Below are 14095 nucleotides of genomic sequence, written 5' to 3'. Positions count from 1 at the left end.
AATCAATTACATTATACATGTATTGAATAGTTTAAAAATAGTGCAAAAAACAGAAATAATATATACTAAAGCAAGGTAGTGTTCACTGGTTCAATGTCCATTTAGGAATCTTACGGCAAAGGGGAAGAAGCTGTTCCTGAATTGCTGAGTGTGTGCCTTCAGGCTTCTGTACCTCCAACCTGATGGTAACAGTGAGAAAAGGGCATGCCCTGGGTGCTGCAGGTCCTTAATAATGGACACTGCCTTTCCGAGACACTGCTCCTTGATGTCCTGGGTATTTTGTAGGCTAGTACCCAAGATGGAGCTGAGTAAATTTACAACCCTCTGCAGCTTGTTTTGGTCCTGTGCAGTGGCCACTCCATACCAGACAGTGATGCAACCTGTCAGAATGCTCTCCGCGATACATCTATAGAAGTTTTTGAGTATATTTGTCATACCAAATCTCTTCAAACTCCTAATGAAGTATAGTCACAGCCCTGCCTTCTTTATAACTGCATTGATATGTTGGGACCAGGTTAGGTCTTCAGAGATCTTGACACCCAGGAATGTGAAAGTCCTCACTCTCCCCACTTCAGATCCCTCTTAGGATTGGTTTGCGTTTCTTCGTCTTACCTCATACCTCATGCCAGCATTTGAAAATCCATTGCATTACCTCACACTGGTCTGGGTCCTTAAACTTCGTATGTGATATGTGCATGTAATTTTAAAAAGCATGCAAGAAATATCCTTCATTAGCCAAAACACTGAATATAAGAAGTATAGTATCCTAAACTCGACATAATTTGAACAAGGAATTGAAAAGCGAAAGGCATAAAAGCTGATAAATGGGATTAGTATAAGTGGACACTTCACAGTTGGTATGGACAAGGCAGGCTAGAGGACCTGTCCTATGTAATATCAGCTTCAAAACTGGGTATAATTTCAATCACCACATCACAGACATTGAGAAGGTACAGAGGGAATTTACAAAAATATTGTCAAATTGTACCCATGAGAGGAGAAAAAAAAAGAATTGGATGAAGAACAGTGATTTTCTTGGCACACTTAATTACTAGAGCCCTGGACAGAGTTAAAAGGAAGGTACTGTAGATTAACTCCCCTCCAATTGAAAGTGTTCAGGAAATGAATTGCAACAAAGTTGGTGAGACAGACTGAAATAAGTGTGTCAATGCTACAAGGGAAACTGTTCAACCTACTGTGCCAACACTACAGAACTAAGGTCACACAAACTCAGCAGCTGCAGCAGAGGATCCTTGTACTTGCTCACTTGGAGTCCAAGTCAATATCAATTCATTCACCTGAAGCATAGGAAAGGATGCTCTCAGTGTGAACATTCACAATACAAAGGTCATCAACCAAACTGCCTCCCACTTGTTCAAACACTGGTTCTGATTATAAAGATCCATAGCCAGTCTCTGGATCATGAACTATTTCCCATATGTTGGGAACTAACTCTTAAAGATGATAAATATCAGTAACGAAATTCAAGGCACAGGGCTCAAGGAATATGCCTCATTTGTCACCAGTTTTGAGTAGACAACGTAGGTAACTCAAGAACAATTGTCTCATGGCCCAACGCTGAGGTGCACTCCCTACCCCATACTTAAAAACCCAGGATACTGCCTTCAGGTCTGACAAAACAACTCTCAGATCAGTCAAGAAAAATCTCATCTTGGGCATCAAGAGGGCAAAGACTGGCTACACTCAAAAATTCAGGAATGTTGTCCCTTAACAATCACCAGCACATACAGCTGGGCATCAAGAGCATTACTAAGTACGCAAGGAAACAGTGTTGACTCCCTCCCTATAGCTCTAAACAACTTTTGTTTACGCTTTGAAGCATGCAACACAACGCTGGCCACGAAATCTACGCCCCTCCAATATTAGCAGCAGAGGTGAGGACTCTGTAAAGTGGCTGAGCCAGATAACATCCCAGGTTGTGTACTCAAGGTGTGTGCACACCTACTCACTGACATTTTCATGGTAATCCTCAATACTTCACTCAGGCTGTTGTTCCCACGTGCTTCAAATCAGCCACCATTATCCCTGTACCAAAGAATTCTACACCTTCAGAAATAAACAACTACCACCCGGCGACACCAATCACCATGAAGTGTTTTTAATAGCTGGTAACGACACCTATCAAACTTCCTACCACAGGGAACACTCACCAAAATGCTTATGACAGAACTGCTCTATGACAGATGCAATGACATCTGTCAAATACCTGGAGAACAAGGACACTTAATCCGAATTTTATTTCTCCGTACACTGGACCTTGTCCAGTTCACTTCGTGCTCAAATCAATCCACCTAAGATTCAATAGCCTCTGCCCTCCACTCTGTCCTGTCCCAATTGGAAAATGGGGTCTCGTATGTCAGGCTGTTTACTGACTTCAGTTTGGCGTTCAACACATCATACCCAAGAAACTAGTCAGGAAACTGTCCTTGCTGGTCTCAACACCTCCCTCTGCAGCACGATACTGGACTTCTTAACAGTAAGGCCATAGTAAGTCCGTGTAGGCAGCAGCCTCTCTCATCCCATTATGCTGAGCACTGGCACTCCCAAGGCTGTGGGCTCAGCCTGCTGCAGTTCACATTGCAGACACATAACTGTGTCACAGGATCCAGCTCAAACTATGCCATCAAGGTTATGAATGACACAACAGTGTTTGGACTTCCTACCACAGGGAACACTCACCAAAATGCTTATGACAGAACGATGACGAGACGGAATATAGAGAGGAAGTGGAGCGGCTGGTGGATTGGTGTGAGAAGAACATCCTGAGCCTGAACATGCAGAAGACAAAGAAAATCATAGTGGACTTCAGGAAGGTGCAGATAATCATCTCCCTCTGCAAATACATGGATCCTCCATAATGCAACAAGTTCTTGGGAGTTCACATCACAGATACCCTCACCTGGTCCCTTCACATCACCTCTCTGAACAAAAAGACACAGCAGTCCCTCTACTTCCTTAAGAAGATTGAGGCTCCATCCCCATCTTAACTGCATTTTATAGAAACTTCACAGAGAGCGTCCTGACAAGTTGCACCTCCATCTGGTATGGGAGCAGCAGAGCATCAGACCAGAAGTCCCTATAAAAACCCGTGAGAACAGCTGAGAGGATCGGGGACATTTATCAGGAGCACTGCATATGCAGGGCCCTTAGCATACTAAGGATCCCACCAATCCATCAGTATCCTTCTTCACTTTCTACCATCAGGCAGGAGACTATGATGCACAAAAACAAGAACAGACAGCATGAGAAACAGTTTCTTTCCCCGGGCTATTATGCTTCTGAACTCCCAGCCGCATCATATTCAAAGTGTTACTGGTTAATCTGTTCCAGCACAATATTCAATATTAATGCACTTTAGTTTGTTATTTATCTGTGATTCATCTGTAGATTTTATCCTGACTTCCATAAGTTATCCTGTGTTATGTGTAGACTGTGCTTTACACCCTGGTTCAAAGAAAACGTGGTCTTGCTTCTACATACATTATATGGTTGTATATGTACCTTACATGTATGTAGTTAAATGACAATAAACTTCACTTGACTTCTGGATTTCAGTTCAGCATTCAACACTACTGCACCACAGACCTTGGTGAACATATTCCTCAGTCTAAACACGTCACTGTACAACTGGGTGTTGAACTTTCTAACCAGATAGTCAGGATGCACAACTGCACTTCCCTCCCCATCACCCAACACAGGTGCCCCTCCAGGACTATGTGCTGAACCCAGTGCTGTGCACTCTGCTCACACATGAATGTACGGGCAAGCACCCAAGAAACCACGTTGTCAAGTTCACTGAAGACAACAGTGCTGTGGGGTCATCACCAACAATGGCCTACAGAGAGGAGGTGGAAGAGCTCGAAGCCTGGTGCCAGGCAAATAACCACACAACCAGTGCCTCTGCTTTCAGAGGAAGCCGAAGAGAGCTGGAGTACGCACATCTACACTAGCGTCATTCTGCAGATGTGCAGTAGGGAGCATCCTAACACACTGCACAATACAGAAACTGGACTGCAGCGGACAGGAAATCCCTACAAAGGGTAGTCAAAACTGTTGAATACATCACCGGCACCAACCTAACAACCATCCAGGACATGTACACAGAAAGGTGCCAGAAAAGGGCCTGTAACATCATGAAGGACCCCACCAACCCTGTTCACAGACTGTTTGTTCCACTCTCATCAGGTAAGAGGCTCCACAGTATCCACACCAGTGCTACCAAACTCAGATCAGTCACTTTCCCCAGCAGTAAAGTTGAGCAACACCTCCACTCACTAACTCACCCCTCCACAGCCTCGATTGCCACTACTTCATCATTTCTTGACAGTCACCTTATGTACAGACACTCCTGTGCCAAGCATCACTTTATGGATATACAATCAATCTATGCATCTTATGTATTTATATTTCTTTTGTTTTTTATTATTGTTGTGTTTTTTTAATCTTTTTTTTCTGCTGCATTGGATCAAAAGCAGTAATTATTTAATTCTGCTTTATAATTGTGTACTGGAAATAATATTTAACAATCTTGAATGCCACCATATGTTACTTTAAAATTCATTTTCTTACAAGCATTGACAAGGAAAAAGAAACAATAGAATTTAATAACTATAACAAAAAGACAAAGAACCAATATGCAAAAGACAAACTATGCAAATGAAAATCACAAGAGATTCTGTAGATGCTGGAAATCCAGAGCAACGCACACAAAATGCTGAAAGAACTCAGCAATCAGGCAGCATCTATGGAAACGAATACACAGTCACTGTTTTGGGCCAAGACCCCTCATTGGGACCAGATAGGAGAGGAAGGACAAGCTAGAAGATGATATAAGAAGCCAGGTAAGTGGGGAATGGGGGAGCAGGTAGGTCACTGAAAATGATAGGTGGCAAAAGTAAAGGGCTGGAGAAGGAGGAATCTGACAAGGAGGGGAGTGGATCATGGGAGAAAGGGAAACAAGAGGGACATCTGGGGGAGGTGATAGGCAGGTGAGAAGTAGGAAGAGACTATTATGGAGAATTTGAGAGGAGGAAAAAAATTACTGTAAATTGGAAAAATCGATATTCATGCCATCAAGCTGGAGGCTACCTTGACAGAATATGAGGTGTTGCTCCCCTAACCTCATCGTGGCAGAAGAGGAAGTCATGGACCAACATGCTGGAATGGGAAAAGGAATAAAAATGGTTGGTGACTGGGAAATCCCACTTTTTATGGATGGAGCAGAGACGCTCGACAAAGCAGTCACCCAATCTGTATCGGGTCTCACCAATGAAGAGGAAGCCACTACAGTAGAGAACCCCAACAGAGTCACAGGTCTCATCTGGAAAGACTGGTGCCCTGAGAGGAGGTGAATGGGCAGGCAAGGCATTTCTTCTGCTTGCAGAGGCAAGTGCCAGGAAGGAGATTAGTGGGGAGGGATGAATGGACAAGGGAATCATAGCGGGAGCGATCCCTACAGAAAGCAGAGAGTGAAGGGGAGATGAAGATGGCTTTGACAGCAGTGTATGAAAATAAAAATAATACCAAGAACATGAGTTGTAAACAGTTATTGAAAGTGAGTCTGGAGGTCACAGAACCAATTCAGAGTTAAGGTGAGTGAAGTTAAGCACGCCACTTCAGGAGGTAATAGATGATAACTGTTCCTGAGCCTGGTGGTGTGGTACTTAAAACCTCGGTACCTCCTACCCACTGGGAGCAGCAAGACAGCATGGCCTGGATGGCGGGTGTCTTTGATGATGGACACTGATTTCTTGCAGCAGCACTCCATGTAAATGAACCTCATGGTGGGGGAGGGACTTCCTTCTCCATTTCTGAGCATTGCTGCTTCCATACCAAGCTGTGATGCAACCTGTTAGGATACTCTCGGACTGTGCGTCTACAGAAGTTTGTCAAGTTTTTTTGTAACATGCCTAATTTGCGTAAACTTCTAAGAAAGTAGAGGAGCTCCCGTGCCTTTTTAATGACACTTATATGCTGATCCCAGGACAGATCCTCTGATAAGTTAACACCATGGAACTGAAAGCTACTGACCCTCTCCACCTCGGTTCCCCTAATGAGGGCTGGCTCATTGACCTCCATACATACAGTACTTAGATGAGTACTCAAAGAACAATGACCTACTACAATACAGACCAATTGCCAGAAGGGAGCAACAGGCCAGAAAGCTCCATACAGACTGGAACAGATATGACAGCCCAGAAGACTTCCTGTTGTATACTTTATACGATTCTATGGGTTCGAATTTACATGCCACCTCACAACAAAGACTGTAAATTCTGACTGGAAGGACATATACCCTATTCAAAATCTATATTAATAATACTATAACCTTGGGTTGTTCTCAGGATCAAGGATGACTACTTGCTCAAACAAGAGAAAATCCGCAGATGATGGAAATCCAGGCAACTCACATAAAATGCTAGAGGAACTCAGCAGGAAAATGGAAAAACAGTACAGTCGATGTTTTGGGCCAAGACCCTTCAGCAGGACTTGGCCTCTGAGCTGGTTAATGAGACCGACACATGAACAGCAAACTTTTCCACAGACAGAGCAGTTGGTGATGACAACTGGTCCACCCCATCTGATAGTTGAGTTCTCAGTACCAATCCTATGTTCCTTCTCCATTTTGAGTTGTTACAGTACCCATAAGGTAAAGGCCCTGACAGTACAGAGTTACACTGACACCCTAAAAAAACATCATCTTGGGCACCACTTCTGCAAAGACAGCTATTAAGGAGGAAATTCACCAATGTCTTTGAAGGGCCAGAACAGCTACATGTTGATTAAGGAAAATGATGTTTGAAGCTCCAAACTTCAGAAAGCTCAGCGTTTATCAGGTAACAGTAATCCCTGCTTTCCTATATGGTTCTGAGATCTGGACTACTGACAACACAATCCCTAAGTGCCAGAAACAAGCTATCATCAGCATTTTAACATTTAATTTATTATTGCAGACAGCACTATCAACACAATGTTTTTCACCTTTTGCACAATGTGAAAAGATCCAATAATTCAGTTAACAAAGCTGCTTGGTGGTACAGCATATTCTGTGCAGTTTAATTTCAATGCAGGCAGAAATAGGATAGTGATGAACTGTTCTGCATTTAATTCAACTTGTTTAGTTAGTCCTTGAACAGTCTTATCAAACCACCTTCCAGATGAGCAGGGGTATTGAAAGAAATAATGAACAGACTTCCTTCCACCACATCCTATGGATTTAGATGAAGTAAGTTGGACAGGTACATATAGGAAAAGTCCAGAGGGATGGACCAGTTGGGTTGAAGGGCCTGTTTGCATGATGCTTTATGCTCCCTGCAACAAAGATTTAAGCAATCACTCTCCTGATCGCCACCTCAGCTTAACAAGAGCTCTCACGTTGTCTATGGGGCTGTTCCCTTCTTGAATCCTCCAGGGTTGGGTTCCCCATTCCGCACCTTCCTCCCTATGATTAAAGAATCATGACTCCCTTTACACTTCCTCACCCAGAATAAGGGATCTTTCGGTCCTTGTTAACCTCCCTGGATTTGGGAACTCCACTGCCTTTCCTCCTCCCTTCTTCCCTCCCCTCCCTTCCGCACACCACCCCCTCCTCTCCCCTTCTCCATCGAGCCTAACTCCTCCCCTACTCTCTCCTCGCCCCTCCCGCAGAGAATGATGTACGGTGAACTACAGCGTCTGACCCGCAGGCCCAGCCGTGATCAGGCAACGCGGCCTCCAGTGGGCGGAGATGGGCTCCAGGGCCGATCGAGCCCCGGCTCTCGTCCTCCCCTGGCCCCCCGACCTCACTTACCAACTCATTCTGCCACCACTCCAACTTCCCGACCGACCGTCGCCGTCACCGCGTCAGCTACAGCCAGGGGAGGTCAGAGGGCACGGGTTCAGCGGCGATGACGTAGAAGCCCTGCTGCGAGAGTCAGGAGGTAGGCGGGCGAGTGTTGCCCAGCGAGGGCCCCCGGTCTTTTCCCCGAATCTGGCGCCGCTGAAGAACTGTAATAAAAACACAAGAAGTATTTTACTTTTCTGCAGCAAGTGCGATTTGGAGCCCGCTGCCTGGGAGGCGTCAACAGGAACTTTGCAGAGGTAATGGGATCACTACTGACACAGGAACGACGCGGGGCGTCTGCGTGGATTGAGTGGCAAAAGGATAGGTTTGCATTTTCACGGAAGCTTTCAAGCCTTCTTGATGAGACTTTACATCCCAGAAGTGTATTTTTCAAGTAGTGACTACAGCTAATCTGGGCACAGTAAGCTTCCAAGTTTATGACATTGCGATAACGAGGACACAACCTGCACACCGTTCTATCATCCATTCTGTTCATGACACCAAATAGGAGCTGGTAATAAATGCTATTTGCGGTGGAAAAAAAGAGAATCTAGACACACAGGAGACACGACACCAAATGAAATAATTCATCCCGATTTATCTGCATAGATCGAAGACCTACTCAGACTTTCTCAGCACTCAGCCCTCGGGATGGTGGAAATGGAGCCAATCAAAAAGGAGCAAAAACATACTGGTGGATAATCTCAGGCCAGACAGTTATCTGTGGAGGGAAATAGAAGTTTGATATTTCCCTTCATTTATAGTGATCTTTTGCTCCAGATGGCAGCATGTGCAGTCTTCTTGTTCCTCCATTCAAAAGGGAACTGAATGGGTAATTGAAAGAAAGAGTTACATAGGACTGCAGGGAAGAATTTATAATGTAAGTGGTGACACAGTGAACTGCTGAGGCAAGGATCTCTAGCATCAAACAACCTGCTGAAGGAACTCGGCAGGTCTGGCAGCATCTTTTGGGGGAAAGAAATTTGACATTTTAAATTAAAGTTGAGTTAAGTCTCATGCACAAATACAGTAAGCAAAAGCTCGATGCAGCAGCATCACAGACACAGATAATGCACAAAATACAAACTGTGCAGTAATTATGCAGGACAGTGAAAAGAGAATGAAAAAAAAAGACTGCAGAAGCAAGATGTTAAAGTATTTAAAAAAAACATTCAGTCCACAGTGGTGCAAGAGCTGAGCCATAATGTTCTGTTGCCGAGCTAGAGTTTGTGCTGTGCACTTTGCTTCAAGAACCTGATAGCTGTTGGAACTTCCATCAAGTTTCTGAACCTGGTGATGTGGGACTTCATGCTTCTGTACTGGATGTGACAGGTTAGCTCTACTCAGAGCTGGCCTAGAGCCTTTAAGGCAAAAGGCATTTTTCTGTGCCGTGACATCTTTTGTGTTTCTGTAGTATGACTCAAAATGGATAGGATTGCTCATGTGCAATATTGGGCTGGAGTCCAGAGATAAAGGATATAATGCTCGGGCAGTGCTGTAGCTAATAATCAAGGTAAAATGCAAAAATAAATAAATGATGTTATCAAAGAATTTCACTTGCTTTAATAATACAGGTGTATCACTTAAACTGAATGGAGATGTGAATAAGTTCTATTGACCACCAGCCACCAGTTTGGATTTGCTTTCCAATCGACATACAGCTGCAAAGTTGGATATGTTCCCTAATCAACGGCAGAATAGTGTTGGCTGGCTGATTTGAAGTGTGGTGAACCTTCGGGAATATACATGAATGAAAGGTGGCAGTACTCAAACATGGATGTGCGTTCTCCCCACCCCCACCGCTACAGAGATTTTTTTTGGAACTCTGCAACATAGAACTTGGCCATTTAGCCCATTGTGTCTCAAGTAGCGTGGCAGGTGGCACGACGCTATTACAGCTTGGTGCGTTTCAGAGTTCAATTACAGCGGCATTCTGTTCGGAGTCTCTGTACATCTTCCCCATGGAATCCGCGTGCTTTCTCTGGGTGCTCCAGGATCTTCCCACAGGCCGAACATACGGGGTGGGTTAATTGCTCATTGTGAATTGTCCCGTGATTAGGTTAGCGTTAATCAGGGTTGTCAGGGGTTGCGTAGTTCAAAGGGCAAAAGAGCCTACTGTGCTCTGTACCAGTAAATAAAAATTGTAAAGAACACTAGTCAACTTCTTCCCAACTTCCATCACCTCTTCAAACAATGAATTTTGATTCCCACAATTTCTCTGCAATCCTTCTGCAAATTAACCCAAAACTGTGGTCTACAACATGCTGTATGTTAACTGGTGCAATAAAACTGTCAGGGCCAGCACTGAGTGCAGGAACTGAGGCTAGAGCAATTACAAAGGAACATGGAAATTGGAGCCCCAGTGAATCAGGAGGGGACATGGGTACTTGGGATCCAGTGAGTAGAAGGAAGAACAGGGTTCAGCACCTGGTATGCCAGAGCAGCAGATTATTGGAGTTTTACTGTGTATGAATAAACTCTGCTTTATTCAGTCTTTGCAGTTTTACACTCATTTAAATCATCTCACAGTCTCACCTATTTTATCAAAAACAAAGCCATTATGGCCAATCTTCTCATAGTTGAAGTTCTCGGGCTTTGACAGCATGGTCATAATTTTGATAATCTTATAATGGCTCCTGAACTGATGTGGATAACGTAACACGACAAAACCCCAACTGATTCGGAAAGAGAAACAGAATTAACATTTCCAGTCTGATGTCCTTCAACAAAACTAGGGAAGATAAATAAAATAAAGGTAATTTAAAATGCAGAGAAGATGATGGAAGGGAAGGATAAGACAAGAGAATATTTGTGGCAGGTTGAGATTGTCAACTAGGTTAGTTTGTAATCATGCATCTTTGTGTTTTGTGTTGCTAATGGGCAGAGCTGTAGAGTGTGCCTGGCCTCTCAGGACATATCATTGGAGAGAAGCATTCAGCAAAACTCACAAATGAAGGCAACACTCCCAGAGACAGGGTCCAAGTAGTAACACACTCCCATAGATACAGTAGTGGGAAAATTTTGTAGACGTTTACATGGGGGGAAGGAGGAGGGGCATTAGTGTCCGATATTTCTACCATTCATTCTATGGGGTTTCTTGTTTCGTGGATGTCTGTGGAGAGTAAGAGTTTTGGGTTGTACACTATATGTTCCCTGATATTGAATTGATCCATTTTAGAGGGGCAGTGCCCAAACACTCATTTCCAGGAACAGATCATGATTACTAATTATTAATGTGCAAACAGTGGCATCCTCCCAGAGAGGGGAGCACAAACAGAGGTGTACTCCAAGGAAGTGGGAGCACAGGTAGAAGCACAGCATGTGCAAATACTGGGACAGTCAGAGGAAAGGTGCTCAAGTATCTGGCACTCTCAGAGTCCACAAATACTGAAACACTCCCTGTGAAAGGAAATCCTAGCACACACTTAGGGAGAGTGCAAAAAGTGCTGATGCTTCAAGAGAAAATGCACAAATACTGGCACACTCCCAGACAGCAACCGCAAATATAGACACAATCCCAGATACAGACCACAATTAGTGACACATTCTTGGAAAGACTGCAAATACTGGCACACTCCCAGTGAGACTGAATATATGTGTGCATTGCCTCAAGACAATACACGTATGCTGTCACAATTCAGGAGAGAGTGTGCAAATGTTACAAACTACTACAGTGATCCTGTAAATATTGACACACTGCCAGGAGTAGACCACAAATATTCACACACATAACAGAACCACTTCAAACACTGACTCATCTCGGAGCATGTTTACAAATAGTGACACACTGTTGTGAAGTGTGCACAAGTACTAACATACCCCAGTGACAGTGTTCAATTATCAACATGTACCCAAAGCAGGGACAAATACCAACATGCTCCCAGAAAGGTGGCACAAACACTGGTACAGTTCCAAAGTGCCAAAATGCTAACTCACACCGAGACAGCGTGCAAACGCTCTTGGAGACTAGCACATTTCTGACAAGGGACTGCAAATATTATCATATTTCTGAGTAGACAGTGTAAATGTAACTGGCAGAGAGAATTCACAGATACTCCCAGAAGGTGTACAAAGATGCTGAGAAACTCCAAGAGAGTGTTCATAAATCACACTCATATCCACAACGAAAATATTCTGACACATTTCCAGAGGATAGCTATAGATGCTGACATACTCACAGTGTGTGTGAATAAATGCTGACATTCTTTAAGCGTGTGTATTTGTGAATGCTAATGTACTCTGAAACTGCCAGTCAAGTGCTCACACACTCCCAGAGGGTGTGTGTAAATGCTGGCACACTTCTAGAGAAAGTGTGCAAATAGTGACCCATTCCAGGCAACTTCCAGTAGCCAGTACTTTTGTAACTGAGATTTTGAAAATACACACACCTGGCATAAAGCCATGTTCTCTTCATTATGCAATGAAAACGTAAAGAGATAAGTAAGCAGCAGCCTTTCTGCCTTCATGCCCACTCTGCTATTCAATGGGATCATGGCTGATCTCTGACTTCAGTGCTGTTTTCCTGCACCAACACATTCCCTATCAATTTCTTCTTGAATATATAAAGTCACCGAACTTATATAGTCCTTGTGGATAGAGAATGCTGTGGATTCAGAATCTTCTATTGAAGAATTTGTTTCTCATTTCAGTCCTGAATGGCCGGACTCTGTTTGCTCTTAACTCTGTAGTGTATAAACCATGTTTCTGAATCAAACCCCTACCCTACCTCCATCCCAGTAATTAATCTGGTACACCATCGTGGTACTCCTTGTATCTTGGATATATCTTACTTTAGATAGGCAGACAGAGAGAGCAGACCAATACATAATATTCCAAGTAGAGTCCCAATAGGACACCTTTACTGGCAGTAAAGGCCAACATATGATTTATCTTCCCATTAGATTACTTCTTGATGTTGGCTTTCAGAGATTGGTGTATAATGATATCTTAATTTCCTTTGTAAAATATTAACACTTTTACTATTTTTTCCTACCGAAATAAGTAACTTAACATTTTTTTGTAATATATTCTCCAGTACTGCTCCAATAGTACAGTTTGTGGCATATTAGCTGAAAAAGCTCTCCAGGGCACTTTAAAAATTCCACCTCGTTCACACAAATTTAATCCCAGTTAGTGTTGCAGAAGTTTTAATTTCATTTACTGTAACCCCAATGTTCTTACACCATTTGTGATTTCCCTACATGTCTGAACCTCCCCCTCTCAGGAGTCATGCAATATACCTTCATAAATACAATCATCCTTTCTAATTTCCAAGTTCTACTCTTATTGCTTCTATTGAAGAACATCCTCCTTCATTATTCAGATTCAGATTTATTTATCATGTGCGCATCAAAACATACAGTGAAACGCATCATTTGTGTTAACAACCAACACACCTAAGGATGTACTGAGGTCTCCCTGCAAGAGTCACCATGTATTCCAGCGCCGACATAGCATATCTACAATGCTTGGCAAAACAACACAGAACACCAAAAAAACAGAAACCAAAAATAACAAGACAAGCTCCTTTCCTCTCTCCCACTGTCCTTCCCATCCATGCGCACTGAGTGCCCTCCAGCTCCAGGATAGGCTTCCAGGCTCCAGCCATTAGGCTACTACCTCCAGACTTCCAATCGAACTTTGAGCTTCGATCTTTGGTATCGACCCCCTAAACTAGCTGATGACGGGACCCCGGTGCTCAAACTCTATTGTAGTGATGGTCTCCTTAATCAAAGTTGAAAGTAAATTTATTATCAAAGTACATATATGTCACCATATACAACTCTGAGATTCATTTTCTTGTGGGCATTCACTGTAAGTGCTAGAAACACAATGGAATCAATGAAAGTCCAACAGGACTGACAAACAACCAATGTGCAAAAGACAACAGACTGTGCAAATAAAAAGTGATTCACTACACAGAGATAGCTCCTCCATGGAGGGAGTTAAGAGCACCAAGTGTCCAGTAGTGCGCATAATGGAAGATCACACATGGTCACTCAACAACACCTCTTTAGTCAAAAAAGCACAGTAGTGTCTCCACTTCCTGGGGAAATCAAAACCAACGAGGCTCCCTCCCCCTCATTCAAGCCAATTTTTACAGGAGCACCATTGAGAGTGATCTGAGCCATCTCGTAAGGGAATGCAAGGTATCTGACCGCAAGTCCCTAGAAAGGATTGCGAGGACTGCTGAGACGATCATTAGGATATCGCTTCCACCCATCGGACACTATTACCAGGACTGCTGCATTG

The 14095-nt window shown here is 43.5% G+C and overlaps 1 protein-coding gene across 1 annotated transcript in view; it reads right to left on the bottom strand.

Annotated features, from left to right (window-relative positions):
* Nucleotides 1–7856, bottom strand: part of bin3 (bridging integrator 3) — a 193430-nt gene extending 185574 nt beyond the window's left edge. The window contains exon 1 of the mRNA XM_059965944.1: nucleotides 7811–7856. Coding sequence (XP_059821927.1) covers nucleotides 7811–7818 — 8 coding nt within the window. The 5' untranslated portion in view covers nucleotides 7819–7856. The remainder of the gene's footprint in view (nucleotides 1–7810) is intronic.
* Between the last annotated feature and the right edge of the window lie 6239 nt (nucleotides 7857–14095).

The sequence above is a fragment of the Hypanus sabinus genome, chromosome 1 (genome assembly GCF_030144855.1).
Source record: "Hypanus sabinus isolate sHypSab1 chromosome 1, sHypSab1.hap1, whole genome shotgun sequence".
Taxonomy (NCBI): Eukaryota; Metazoa; Chordata; class Chondrichthyes; order Myliobatiformes; family Dasyatidae; genus Hypanus; species Hypanus sabinus.
This window is presented reverse-complemented; position numbering and strand designations above follow the sequence as displayed.